Source organism: Talpa europaea (genome assembly GCF_964194135.1).
Source record: "Talpa europaea genome assembly, chromosome: 15".
Classification (NCBI taxonomy): Eukaryota; Metazoa; Chordata; class Mammalia; order Eulipotyphla; family Talpidae; genus Talpa; species Talpa europaea.
Window position 1 is genome coordinate 72,581,818 of NC_140083.1, and position 15,091 is coordinate 72,596,908.

General features: G+C 48.3%; 1 protein-coding gene across 1 annotated transcript in view; it reads left to right on the plus strand.

The window, feature by feature from the left end:
* The window catches only part of CRACR2A (calcium release activated channel regulator 2A), a gene marked incomplete at both ends in the record, with an annotated part of 56,900 nt that extends 50,995 nt beyond the window's left edge, over window positions 1-5,905 (plus strand). The window contains 3 exons of the mRNA XM_084256108.1: window positions 2,722-2,823; window positions 4,482-4,558; window positions 5,821-5,905. Coding sequence (XP_084112234.1) covers window positions 2,722-2,823; window positions 4,482-4,558; window positions 5,821-5,905 — 264 coding nt within the window. The remainder of the gene's footprint in view (window positions 1-2,721; window positions 2,824-4,481; window positions 4,559-5,820) is intronic.
* Window positions 5,906-15,091: the final 9,186 nt, after the last annotated feature.

The following is a 15,091-nucleotide window of genomic DNA, read 5'->3' on the forward strand; positions in this document are numbered from 1 at the left end:
TTTTCTTGCCTCCCAGCAAATAGATATTAAAGTACACACACACACACACACACACACACACACTACAACCACCCCAGCCCAACAGCTGCACATCTGAGCTGAATGCCAATCCTCAGCTCCAAGTTGACAGCTCTTGTTATTTAAAGTCAGAGATGGATAATCTTTTGAATTTCAACAAGTCTGTCATCCAACAAGCTCAAGTTCAGGGAGAGGCAACTAAAATGATAGAAGGTGTAAGGGGCTCATGTGTCATAGGAAAGAAATCCACTTTAGAGGCCTATTTCATAGTTCAGAGAATAGAGACCCGGGGAAGTGGAGCCATGCAGAGCCAGGACTGGGGGGCAGGTCGGCCCCAGAGAGATTGTGCCCCAGCGAAGGAGCTTCAAATCCTTCCCTCTGGCCTGGCATCCCCATGGGATTTCACCAGCACCTATAAAAGGGTCAATGACAGAGATTGGGTGGACCTGTTCACCAAGGGAGGTGCGCTTTAGACTTTTAAAAGGAAGTGTCAATTCATTGTTGGATTATCGTGATCCATCACCCTCAGCCTTCTGATTCTTTCATGTGTTTGGAGACAGGCCTAATTCCCCTTTATCAACAGCAGGCAGGGCCCATGGCTGCAGGGTAGGGGGGATGTCTAGGAAGGGGTGTTTGTCCAGAGTAATTGTATAAGTGACCAATGTAGAGAGCAGACCACAGCTCCAGCAGGGAGATGGGCCTTTTTGCTGGTCCTTCTAAACTTTTATTTACATCCAGTCATGGCTCTGAGAAACAAGACTGCCCCTTCTTTTCCCAAGAAGCAGCAATGCTACTCAACATGCAGGGGACTCCACGTAGGGGATACCCGACCTCCTCTGTGTGGTCATTCAAAACCAGGCATCCTCTTTGCAAGTGAGGAAACTCAGACAGCCCATTCCAAGGGATATCAGAACCTAGTTAGCATTGGGCCCTGAAATTTCAAGTCTGATGCTCATATTTCCAGAGAGTTTCCTTGTCAAGAAATCCCACAAGCCTTAGTCATTCCTCACACATAACTCTACAAATATCTCTCTCATGTGCTCCAAACACAAGCCTTTTGGCCCATATCCCTGCTTCCTCATCTTTTCTTCCCTTTCTGTGAAAACTCTTCCCATAAGTTTCTGTGGCACTCCCAATAACCAGCCCTCTGGTTAATAGGGATCCCCAGCTTTCTAAATAGGTCCTAAGGGGGCATCTCACCTGCCAATATTTGGACTCTGGTGCCACCTACTAAACACCCCAAAACTGCACAATTTCATCTATTTTGATGGGTCAGAAGACACTGAGACTTTGTGATTTCAAACATTAATTACCATCTTCCCAGGGATATGTGGAAATTCCGCTTTTAGAGAGTTGTAGTTAATGGGACACTAAATAACAGTTGATTGGAAAAAAGAATATAGAGAAAATGTTTAGGGCATCGTGGCCTCATAAAAGGTCTTCCTAACTCAGCGACTTTGATCTTCACTGTCCTTGCGGGTTCTGCCTTAATCTCATTTAATAAACCTGAGGTTTCTTTTCACTATGGAGTTGGCAATAAAAAAGAATATGTAGATGAAGGAGGCAGTGAGGCTTAATTTCAAATGTGATCGCATTTAAACTTAAAATAGGTGTGCTACCAGATGGGCTGTGGACATTTATTTGAAATGGTGAGGCAAGCAGCCCAACTATTGGCAAAACTATAACTGCTTGTTAGCTTCCGTTCTCCCACTGTCCTCTCCATTTAGTAAAACATTTAGCTACAGTGAATAACTATTGGTTACCAAATTATGATTAAAAGCCCCTAATTAAATATCTCACAAAGTAAAAATAACAACCTGCCTAAATGTGAACATTACCATATTTACTCACTTAATAGCTCTGCATCCCCAGCTCTTTGTTCACCCCAGGAGAGGCACGTGTGGTATAGCATCTCACCAGGGAGGCCATCTTGGGGTGTAGAGACCCCAGCATGTACACACCCCAGAGTGCAGGCCCCTGGCTGGTATGCCATCATGTTGGAGGAGGAAATAAGTTTGATCCTTGAATCAACCTGTCACTTTTGGCTTCAGAAGTGCAGTTGCTGTGGCCACCCAGGACTGCCTTCAGAGCCAGAGCACCCCACCACAGGCATCCCTAGTGCCCCTCCCTGTGAGGTCACCTCTTATGAACAGAGCCATCTGGAGGGCACTGTGGGCCCAATTCAATGAATCAGATTCAGATCCAGGCCTCAGGGAGCGTAGGTGCCGAATCAGAAACCCCTGGAGATGTTACTTCCCATCAAAATGGCCCTAAGAACAGCTCCAAACCACACTGCATTAACCCCATAGGTTCATTTAGATCAAGGCAGGTCATTGAGGAATGCATGAGGGGTGCTGTCAGCCCTGGAAACAGACATAATTCATCAGGGCCAACTCCCAGCACACCTGGGGAGCCTGCGTGATCCATCCAGGATCTGAGAGTGTGTGTGTGGGGGGGGGGGGGGTTGGGAGGCTGTTACCCAGATGGGGCCTAGGAGGCACCTGGACACAGGCCTCTGCCTCCTGCCTCTTTGCAGAAGTCTGGGGTTTCCCACTCAGCCTCCAGGATGCCTGTCTGCCTGGAGGGTGGTGGCAGCAGAGGGTTCTCAGCCAGACTGTATCTTTTCAGCCAGCACTTTCAGCCTGCCCTTCTGGATTCTCCTTATAGATGCTTCTCTCACTTACCCGATTATCTATTCTATAGGAAGCTGTAGGAGATCACCTTCCTGTTCTTCTGCTGGGCAATAAAATTGACAACGAGAATGAGCGGGAAGTCCCCCGGGGCCTTGGAGAGCAGCTTGCCAAGGTAAAGAGCAAGCACCTCCGTCTCTCTGGTCAGGGTGGGGTCCTAGGGCAACTGGGCCTGTGCCCAAGGGCCTTGGCAGGAACCTTGTCTGGAAGCCCCCTGGGAAGGAAGAAACCAGCTTCGAGGGGTGTCCTGGCATCATGGGAATGACCCAGCTCCAGTGCGTGTGGAACTTTCCATAGGAAGTCACAGATTGCAAGATGGATGGGCTAGGATAACTAGGGCATGGGGAATTTTCCCAAGCTCTCTTCCTTGGAGCGCAGAATTACCAATTCTTAGTAAGAGGTGCCTTCTCTCATTTCCCATCTGATACTTGAATCCCATCATCTGTTCCCACACTCATTTCTGCAAAGCAGCAGGCTCATGCTTGGAGAAAGCACTTTCGCCTTTCATCTGGCAGAAGAGTCTGACCAGATTGGACATGAGGCTCTTTATGGTCTTTGTTTACCTCACTTTGAACAAATATTCAAATGGTTCACTGATGATGATGGGGCACTGTCCCAGACCACTGAGGGCACCAGGCAGTATACACATGTAACATCTTCCTAGAACACAGAAATTCTGCACTAAAATAACTCTGGATCCAATGATTTTGATAAAAGAACTGCAGACCTTTATTTTTATCATCCCATTTTATTTTCTTTTGCCTTTTTTGGTCAGTGGAAAAAAAAAAAACCCAAGGCTCAGAGAACTTAAGTGATTTATTTAAATGATCACCCAGATACTCAGTGGTGAGCTCAAGACGAAGCAGGAAGGCAACTCTGGGTCCTATGCATGTCCCTGCCCCTCACCATGGGGGCTCAGCTCTTCCGCAGACTGACCCTGCGTCGGGGTCTGCAGAAGTGTGGATGGGTGGAGAGAGCAGAGGTTGGAGCTGGGTCTGCAGGGGCGGGTCAGGAAGGCTGGATGGGAGCTGGTGCTTGCAGAACTTCCTGATCTGAGGTCATAGAGGTGTCCTCAGTCAACTGCCCCCACCCCCACAGGGCATCAGCCTCCTGGGTTCAGTGGCACCAGCACTATTCATGGAATACGATGAGCTTTGGCCATGGTCCCCCCTCCGGCCCTGCACACAGCACAGCTCTCCTCCCCAATGAAGTGATGGGCAAGTGCTGGAGTATTATCTGGTGTGGAGGGAAATTTCATTGGGATGACTCAGTGACATCTGACCCCAAGACCCCTGGAACATCAGTGTCCCGGGAAAGGCATGCTGCTCTTCCATTAGCTAAAGGCGGCACCTGAATGGGCCAGTCATACATGCCCTCTCTAGCCTCAGTTTCCTGCCTGTGAAGAGGGGAGACTGTTGTCCACCTTGGCCTCTGTCTTTGCCTGATCCAGGCTGGTGTGAAAGGAAATGAACATATCCATACCCAAGAGCAATTTGAGAAAGTATAAAGCGAAAGCAACGGATGGTTTTGTTGTTTTACAATTGTTATAGCTCGCCTGGGAGACGGTTCTGGAGCTTGCATTAAGTCAGGGAGCCCAAGGAGACAGAGATTAGCCATACACAGGATAGGGAGGACATGGAGGCATTAAATGGGACTGCAAGAGAAAGTGAGGGAGGTAGCTGGAGGCAAGCATGGTGTCCCCCCCTCCCCAGGATACCCTCTGACTCCCCCAGTACTCACTTGCCTTTTATTTCTTCTGTTTTATGATTCTAGGAGAACAATCTGATCTTCTATGAATGCAGTGCCTATTCTGGTCACAACACCAAAGAGTCCTTGCTCCATCTAGCCAGGTAAAGGGTCACAACCCAGCAGGTGACCTGTGCGTGCTGCCCTGGCCTCACCTCCACCACGAGGCCTTTGAGGCCCTTCCTTCTGTCTGCCTGAGCTGTCTGAGTAAAGGGAATGATGGTCTGGGTCTTTGTGTGGGATTTCAGGGGTCAGTGACAGCCCTCTAAAATACAATAATGATGAAAAAGAAAGCCCCCTGCCTATCACCCCCTCCACTGCAGCCTTCAGAGTCTTAAAGGCTGCCTTTCCCCCAGGGATCCTCTTTTTAAATGCAAATGCTCCTGGGAAAGGTCATACCAAAGGCCCCTCAATACTGCTGACATCAGGGATTAGTGGCCAGTCAACTGAGAAGAGTTATTATACGGGTTCTGGGGGGAGGAGAAAGAGGAGACAAGGAGGAGAGACTGGTGGAGGATGCAAGGACCCAGCTGAATAACACTCAGAAGATTGGCTCAGTGGGAAGGCTGGTTCTCTTCCTACACTTAATTTAAGAAAACAAAACCACACGGGGGTTCACTTTCAGTACTTGGGCATTCACTCATTTGTCCATCCAATCATTCACTTAATTCCATCCATCCATCTATCCACCCATCCATGCACACACACACACCCCCATCCACTCATCCATCCACCCACCCATCCATCTATCCACCTATCCACTCATCCATTCATCTACTCATTCACCCACCCATCTGTCTACCCAGCTACTCACCGTTCATTCATCCACCTGGAAAGTATAAAGCAGGGATAAGATGCTAACTCTATTTTTCATCTTTCATCTCCTACATTTAAGTGTAGCGCTAAGGACACATAGGACAGCCCCTCCATAGAATGAATAGCCAATAAAAGTATTTTCTGAGTCGCTACTGTGTGCAGATATACGTACAGGGTTTAGAGACAAAAGATACCATATCTGCGCCCAAATAGTTCATTCTCAGCTGAAGGAGCTAGTGAAGGAAGCTGTGCATTATGGTGCCAGGTGATGGAGGATAACAGAGGAGCAGTGTTATTGGGAGCTCCTAAACCAAAGTATCAGGGGAGGCTTCCTGGAGGAGGTGCTGGCTTTACAACTAAACTTTGGCTTTACAAATCATTGACATGCACCTCTACTTCACAGAGGAAGACTTGGAATATTCTCTCTGAGGCTCTGGTGAAGCTGGGTTTTCTCCCTATTACCCAGATGCCTGTAGCCCCAGGGTGCTTGGGCCAGCTTCTAGTCCTAGCCACTTCCCCACAAGTGACACTGCACTTGCCCCTCTTACAGGATCCTCAAGGAGCAAGAGGACACAGTGAAGGAGGACACCATTCAGGTCGGCCGCCCTGCCAAGAAGAAATCCTGCTGTGGCTGACAGGAGGCCTCCCAGGACAGCTCCACCCCTGAGGTCATGGGGCCCATCCAGACCTTTGCCCTTGTCGGTGACTTGCCTACCCCAAAGGCAGGGAAGCACATCTAGTCGGAAAAGCTGCTCTTGGGACATCTTGGAGTCCTTTCTCTCCCTTCTCTCTCTAGACCCCAGATGCCCAGTCTTTTTTTCCCCCAGCTTCATTTCCTGGGGGAAGGAAACAGATGGGCTTTTCCAGAAAAACCAGCACATGCCTTCTCCCCCTCTTGTCTCCTCCCCTTGCCCTTAGGAGTCTCAGCACTGCAGTTGCCATGGCAACGGTGGGGGTTGACTGGCTGCTTCCTGTAGGCCAAAGACGCAGCACTTGGGCCATGCCAGGGTGTTGGGTTTGCTTTGACTCCCTGCAGGCTGATGGAGAGAGAGAAGCAGTGCTTGCCGCATGCTTCACAGAGCTTCAGTGGCCCATGTGGTACGGCCAGAAGCACAGCCAGGGTCCTTCCAGGGTCCTTCCAGGGTCCACCTTCCAGGGTCCTTCCCTGGCTCACAGCCCAGCCTCTCTCAATGCCCATGCCCATCCCACTGCCCCCCACCCCCGTCCAGGTCCTCTGGAGCAGCGCCTCACACAGACCCACAGCCTTTCTTCTGTACCACCCCCCACAGCTGAGACGCCAAGATGGACTGGGGGTGATACACTTATGCCCGGGGTAAGGGAGGAGGCTTAGTTCCACCTAGACAAAGAGATGAAAAGAAAACCAGGGGGGAACCCACCTGCTGCTAAATAGAACGACCATTTCTGGAGGGTATAAATAAGGTATATATAGCCATGCAAAAGCATTTTCTGAATGTTTCTCAAAATAGCTCTTCGAAAAATCGTACATGATGATTAACTGGGTAGATTGACACACAGGCAGTGAGCCCCAACACCAGGTCCATAGTTACTGACTTCTTATTTTATTTTATTTTCCTTTGTCTCAGAAGACTGTATTTTTTTTAAAGTGTGGCTGTGATATTGACATTTTGCTGGTGTTTGAGAAGCTGCAGACTGCAGCACCCTTACGACTACAGAGCACAAGGTGCTTGGATGCAGGGATGTTCTGGGCCCATGTCTGGTTCCTGTAACTGGCTGGTGCTGAGTTTCTGTCCCTGACACTGACCACCACATCCCTGGCTGGCTGTGACCATGGCTGGGGAGGGCACTGTTACCCTGGGCTGGAACTTGGGTGAAAAGATGATAAAGATCAGTGCCAATTACCATTTCAGGATTGCAGACCCAGCCCCCATGGGAAAGTGGATGTGACCACTCCCTGGTGGGGCACACAAGAAGGGGGAGGAAGGAAAGTGTCCACAGGCCTCCATGAGGATGATGCCAGACATCTGCAATCAGCAGTGTAAGGAAGAAGTGCTGGCGGGAGCTCCCAAGGGTGTTCCCTGCAGCCTCCTCCCAGACCTCAAAAGCATCAGAGCCCCAAAGGTCACCAGGAAGTGCCTACCTCTATTTTGCTGACTTCACTCAGCAAGGCACCAGGGAGCCCCCAAGGTTGACTCCAGCACTGAACACCAGGGAGCGCTCAGTCATCCCTTTCTGGCCCCCATCTCATCAGTAAAATGAGGAGTGAGAGGGTCTAGATTCTTCTCACCCTTCTTGCTTAGAGTTCTTGTCATGACATCTTCATGTTCCTACTTGGGCTAACCCTGGCCTTCAGTTCAAGTTTGAAGGGATACACAAGAAACCCCCTGAGAGGTGCTGGCAATGGTCCCTTGAGGGATGTAAGGGCAAGGGGCACCCCAGAAGTGACCTTCCAGTATCTCTGTGTGTGTTGCTGTGTGGACGTGTGTTGTGTGTGCATGAAGGCTGTTTAGGAAAATGTAAACCGTTCTGCTTCTGACAAAGAAAAAAAACAGATAACAATTGGGACTTATGTGGAATCAGGTTAGATCTGGGGTTCCCTAAGCCTACCCCCACCAAAACCTAGTCCTTGGCTTGGGCTGCATGTTTCCACTTAGGAAAAGTGCATTCAAGGTTTAGAGTAGAATCGGATGATCCTAGAACCCTGTCTTCCCTGATGTGGGCTAAATCCCCACAGATCTTCAACGTTCCAGGTAGAAAGAGGGAGCAGGAGGGCCTTCAGGCTTTGCTGCTCCCTCCTGTAACCCCACTTGAAAAACTGTATGGAGGACAGGGGCTCAGCTGTGTCCCAGGTCTCAGCCTCTTCTCTCCCCTCAGCAATCAAAGCCACCCAATGGCCGCCAGCCTGAACCAGAGCCTGGCAGAGAAACTTCTGGCTCTACCCCATTTACACTGCTGTATTGGTCTTGAGCAAGTCACTTAACCAGGTTTCGTACTCATCTGTACATTCGTAGGTTTTAATGTCTACCTCACAGGGGCATTCTAATGAAGGTGACAGTTATGAAGTAGTTAGCACGGTGCCCAGCACGTAATAGGTGCTTGCAAGCAGGGGCTATTATTATTGTCAAGTCTGGGGTTGCCCAGACCACTTGCCTTGCACAGGTTCAGATTTAGAACCAGCCAACACTTCCTAAGTGCCTCCCCAGAACGGGGTACACTCACTGAGGCCTGCATGCCCAGCCCACAGGCCTGGCTCATGAGCTTGTACCTGCCTTTGCCTCTCAGCCTTGCTTTCCTTTTTTCTGTGGGTTTTTTGGTTTTCCAGTCAGTGCCCACATTGTGCCAGTGCCCACTGTCTGGTTTCCAGCTACAGTCTACTCTTCCCTCTGACAGGGCTCCCCCACCAGTCAGTGCTTTGAATACATCAACGTGTTGTTCTGGTCTCCACAGTTTCTCAGGAAAATCAGCTTATTGAGGATCCTCTTTATGTTGATGAGTTGCTCTGGTGTTCGATCATTTGATTTTGATATATCTAGGAATCGATCTCTTGAGTTTACCCTGCTTGGAGTTTGTTGAACTTCTCGAATGTGTAGATTAATGGCTTTCATTAAATTCAGGAAGTTTTTGCTCTTTATTTCTTTAAATATTCTTCTGCCCCTTTCTCTTCTTTCTAGAATGCCTATTATGCATATGTTAGCAAACTTGCTGATGTCCCATAGGTTTTTGAGGCCCAGTTCATTTTCTGTTATTCTTTTTTCTTTGTGTTGCTCAGAAGGGATCATCTATATGACCCTGGCATCAAATTCACTGATTCTTTTTTCTGAAACTTAAGTAGGCAGTTGGGACCCTCAAGTGAATTTTTCATTTCCATTTTTATGCTTTTCAGCTCCAGAATTTCTTCTTGGTTCCTTTTTATCATTTTCTATTTATTAATGTTCCCTATTTAGTAAAACATTGTTCTCACACTTTCCTTTAGGCCTTTAGATGTGGTCCACTTTAGGTCTTTGAACATATTTAAAATAGCTGATTTAAAGTTTCAAAGACCTCACATCAGTAGCCTTCCTCCCCGTGCACAAATCAAGCTGCCCTCGCATCATTTCTTCCTTCCTCACACTGCACGCAGCATCGTCATTCTTAGCCTTATTAATCTCGTCCCTTAGTCCCACCTCTAACCTCTTCCCTAGGTTTTCCTCTCTTCTGGAGTGGGGACAGGACATGATAATCAAAAATCCTCCCCTCCCCCTTGAGCTTCTGGATGCCCTACTTGAGTGAGCTGCCCAAGGAGGTGCTGAGGACACCCTCAGCAGCATTCCCGGTCGCATTCCAAGTTGTGCCAGGAATGCAGACACCCACAAACCTTTATTCAAAATGGACAGATGAGGGATAAGCCAGAAGTTTTCTTAAAAACAATTTTATTACTTCAAAATAATGATATTATAGTATAAAAATATACAAAAACCAGCCTGTTGCTCACGAAGGGTAGAACAATCACCTCTCTTCCCATTATCTTGGAAAAATTGACCATACAAACTCCAATCAACTTTAGTTAAAATTCATAGGATTTTACTTTATTGATTATTCTCTTCTTTTTATGCTCATAGTGTGGTGGTGGGGTGTGTGTATGTGTGTCTGTGTGTGTGTGTGTGTGTGTGTCAGGGCAGGGAATAGGGATGATGAATGTTGACTGTTTGATGGGCTATAGAAGCTTTCTGAGCCTCCCCCACCTCCTAACTCTATTAATGTTTCTATTAATAGCATGTTAATTATTAGCAGTAGCAGTAACAAAGCACATCATAACTCCACCTTTCACACCATTCAGTGGAACCAATTTAATCGAAGTGCCCTACTTAGGAAGAGCTTTGTTGGAAGTGATGGGGGCTGGGAAACCATATGGTGTTTGGCAGAGGACCTGAAGTCAATGTGGAGACTGAGGAGCACGGTGAGGTTTTGTCATTTATCATCCTGGGACAGGACTGAGTCTGGTCCAGTCCTGCCCTTTCTCAGGACTGAAGCTTTATAGGGGTTTCAGCACTGGTCTAGAAGTGCTCCTTGCAGGCTCTTGTTAAAGCACTGGGAGATTCCTTTCCCAATAAATGAGGACTCTTAGTTCCAGTGAGACCTGTACCATGATAATGAATTATGACTGGGTCCATCTGACCTATCATCATAAATACCACACTCAAAAACATGGCTCTACTGAGCAAAAATGCCCAAAGTACAGGAACAAAGAAAATAAGATTTTTTTTTTTAACTTGAAAAGGAAAATTGAAACATGGAACTCAAGGGGCCTCTTTCTGAATTGAGGAATTGAGTACTGTGACAGCGGAGCTGAGATTCACTGAGCATGTGCAAAGTCAAGGGCACAGTGTTGGGGTATGAGCCAACATCTGGTCCATGGGCACTCTGGGCCATTCTGTAATGATAGTGTGCTGTGCTTATTTATACACACCACCTCCCAGGGCTCTGCTGAGCGAAATGCACTGGACCATGCTCCCCGGGGGCAAGAGCATTCATCTCGGTTGCCTCATGCTTGGCACGGTGTCTGGAAACAATGTTGGCATTATAGGAGCAGTAGGGAACAGAGCATCACTTCTCCAGAACAAGGCCACCGCTTGGTGAGTCACTCCATTGCAGCCCCAGGACCCAGCAGTAGAACAACTGGGCGCCTTGGCCTGGCAGACTCATGGGGTTTGCCTCACTGGTTCACATGAGATGCTGCTTCTGGCTTTTAAAGCAAAACACTAGGAGGGTTCCCACAGCTACTCTCCAGTGCCTTTTAAGATAGCATGAGGCCCCCCAAACTCCCCATCCCAGCCTGCAGCCCCAAGCTGCCCAGTCACATCCACATTACCCATGGGCAGCTCAACTATTCAATTTAACCTGAGTCCCAGGCCTCTGTGCTTCCTGCTGGGGAGTCAGCCATGTTTCCCAGGCTGGGCCTCTCCCAAGTGCTTCCTTTAGCCCCTAAAGACCTGCTTAGAGTAAGAACCCACAGACAAGGTGTATGGTCTGGGGCAAAACATGCTAAATGTTCTGAGCCCCAACTTCCCAATACAGGAAACAGTGCTGTGTGCCCTACTGAACCACAGGGTAGCATGAGGGCAAATGCCAACACGGGGGACAAGAAGGTCGACTAAAAGGCTCTAGGCAAAGTGTTAGTTACTGCACCTGTCTCTGTGAAAGAAACCAAAACAAAACAAAATCAGAAAGGGAGAGAAAAACCCCACTCTTTTAGGTAACCAGGAGAAGCTGGGGTCTCAGGTGAAAGCATTTCCCCTTCCCCTGGGCTAGTAGAATAAAGCAAACTTGCATTCCTTCAAGTAGAGGCTTTCGTCTAAGCTCACCTTGTATCTTCCCACTGTGTGGGGAGTTGGGGGGCAGCATCACCGATGACAAGGGTCTCTTTGGCAGGATTCTGGTCTTAATCAGTTTTGCACTTACTAGGGTCTGGTACATGACACAGCTTTCCTCCACTACATGGAAGTAGGAGGCCATTTTGGGTATCTAGGAATGCTATTACCATTAATTTATGTTTAAAAAGTTGAGCATTACCAGACCCACCCCACTCCTGAAAAAAAAAAGTAACCTAGTAAATCATACCTAATAGGAACTTTATACTTCCGAGTAGTGGGAAGAGCTTAACACTCAGTGCGTGGCTGGTGGGATTGGTGCCCAGCCAAGGCATTAGACCGTGCATTCCTAATCGGACTACATGTACTTGATTGGTTTATAAAACACTTCCACTTGAAAAAGTTCTGGAATTGGAGGGTAGTGATGATTGTAGAGAATCACGTCACTGAATTGTACATTTTTAAAAGGTTAAAATTTAAATGGTAAATTTTATGTCATGTATATTTTATCACAATAAATTTTTTTGAAAACCACTTTCACAAACATTTATGTTCTATGAATGAAGAAATGATTCTCTTCAACGCCCACCAGCTGAGGCCCTCAGCTACTAGATGTTTAGCTCAGTTGTATCAGTGAAAGGATTGGCGCGGTAAAGAGAAGGAGAGGCAGGCCAAGTTTCTCACAGGCAGGAAAACTTTATTCGAGCTCCCGGGTGAGGTTCAAGGACCCAGAGTGGGGGTCAGTAAAGTCACGTTCATTGTCAGGGGAAGGCAGGTTTTTATAGGGAACTGGTTTGATGAGGAACAGAGTTGCTTTTCTCAGTTCAACAGTTCAATGGTTCTTGAGTCAGCTGTGGTTCTGATGGCATCAGCAGGCCCTCATTCTCGCCCCTAGGTGGGCTTCCTCGTTCTCACCCCCCAGGTGGGCTTCCTGGTGGGCTTTTGCCTTCCTGTCCCCTGTATTGACCTTTCAATCAGGAGGCAAGGGAGCAGGAAGGAAGGCAAATAGTCTTGTGGCCTTTGGGGCTTCAACGGACTTGAGGTGAGGGAACAGCTAGGAACCCGCAAGTAACACCCCTGGTTCCCCTTTGAAGGACTGCAAGCCATCCCACCCTGGCTCTGCTTGGGGAAGGCCCTCGGCGCTCCCAGCATTTCTGCCCCGGCCCATGCACACGTTTCTCCTTAGGAATTTTCTCCTGTAGATTAATTCCCAGGGTCAAGTCTCCACACCATGTGCCAACAGAGGGGTTTGGGACAGTGTGTTGAATAATGACCAAAAATGAATGACAGAAGTCTACTGTTCCTGAAATTTTCTCATTGACTATGGCAGGAAGCACAGGACATTCATTAACACCCCGAAATATTTTAATTTTGCAGAGATTTACAGTGTAGTAATTTATGGTAAAGAGATTAGAAACCAGCCTAGAAGAATAGCAAGTAGAAAAGAACCTGGACATCGTGTTTGAGCATCAAGGGCTGACACTGGCATTCAACACCTCTGAGTGGCACAAGAGGACCTGTTAGGGACATTGTGCACGGAACACATGGATTGCGGTTCATCCCAAGGAAGATGATCCCCGTGAGCCCTGTCCAGTGGTGGATCAGCCTGCCTCATCGGGTACCACTGGACGAGAGTACCTCTCTGACACTAGAGGGATTCAAGCAGGTCTTGCATGTCCTGCTCTTAGGAATGCCGGGGTGACTTGGATACACCAAATTGCAAGGTGCCCATTCCACCCCACCTTCTTCCCTGGTCTAGGATTCTTTCGAACTGAGATTGATGTGGCTTGACGGGGGTCAGGATGGCTGAGCAGGAATCTGTCCTGGCCTGGGAGAATATTGGGGCTGCTCATGTCCTTACTTCAGTTTCTCACAATCCCTCTCCACCTGCTCTGCTCTTCTTCTTCAAACACATTGCTCTCCCTTTCTTCCTTTATTTCTCTTTCTTGCCACCATTCTCCACCCCCTTGCTCCCACAGTTAGGGAGAGCTGAGCACCTGGCCTGCAAGTCTAGGGGAGACATCCCAGCTCAACAGCTTCCCTGGCTGGTGAGAGGTGCTGAATCCTTGCCAGCGTCCTGCCAGCTCCTCTATTGTGGCAAGTGAAATTACCAGCTTCACAGTGCGGGTCTATTTAAATCAGCCTTTCATGTCTGATGGATTTAAAAATATGCTGGAAGTCAGCATCTTCAATTCAAGAAACACAAACAAGCAGATGAGGCTGCATTTTCCTTCCTCAGTGCCCTCCCCACCCTCTCTCCTTCCCTCCTTCCTGCTCCCTCTTTCTCTTAACCCCTCCCAAAGCCGGTTTCATTCATGAGACCATCTCCTCTCCTCTCCCCTTCCCTCCCCTTCTCTTAATGGCACAGAAACCTGCAGCCCGAGCAGCAGCTGGGAGCCCGTGGGGTCTAGGTTGTCTCCTCACATTATATTTCTCCCAGCTCTCCCTGTCAGGATTTCTGTGGGAGTCTCAGAGGTGCCCACCTTGCGCTCTCCTGTCACAGACCAAGGTGGGACCATGGTCAGTGAGCTGCCCCGCGGGCCCCTGGCCCACTCCCTGGCTGAACAGAGCTGGCCTCCCAAATCTATGCCATTCACTGCCCCCAGAGCACCCCAAGTCCCCGCAGGCTCCCATCAGGCAGGGTTCCCGGTCTGGCTCACCTGCCTTGATCCAACCCAATTTTTTCTTGCTATTATTTACATTGTATTTCCTCTACTCCCTGAGTGTCATCCCTTTGAGACTGGATAAGGAGGCCCCCAGCATGTTCCTACAGCATCTGAGGGCAGGTGACCAGCTGCTGGACAGCAGGGTCGGGTCAGGGGAGCAGCTCCCCTGCTCCGCCTCCATGCTCTTCTCAACCTTAGATGCCCATTCAAATTTCCTGGGGAGATTTTCTTTATTCCTATTAATTGATTTCTTTTTATTTATCCTACTTTAAATGTATTACTAAAGTAATTTTTTTTAAATAATACTCATCTTGTCCTCTCCACTGGAAATTCTGATATAACTGGAAGTCAATAGAGCTTTCTGTTTAATATTTAACATAGCTATTATTAGCAACAACTATAATGGAATGGAATAATAGAAAGAGACAAATCTCACAAGCAGGTGAGCATTTTCCTGCTCTTCCCTCTGTCTCCACTCACTAAGAGAATTTTGATGACTTGCCTCAGCCATGCAGAGGGCACTAGTAAGTGGGTGGCCTAATGGGGGTTCTCTTCCTCAATTACCTGGCCTTTCATGGACACCAGCTTCTGATCTTCAGCACTCAGGGGTGGGGGTAAGGAAGCTGGAACTCAGGTGCTACCTGAATCATCGTGTGTCTGTGGGTGTGCAATGCACAGATACGCACCACTAAAACCACATACAGCACCCATTCCAATTTCATCCCTGACTCCCTCCCCTAGAGCCTACCGTGGGTGGCCTGAGATACAGCAGCACCCCTTCATCTAGGGCTTCATTTTCCAAGATTTCATTACCTGCAATCAACTACAG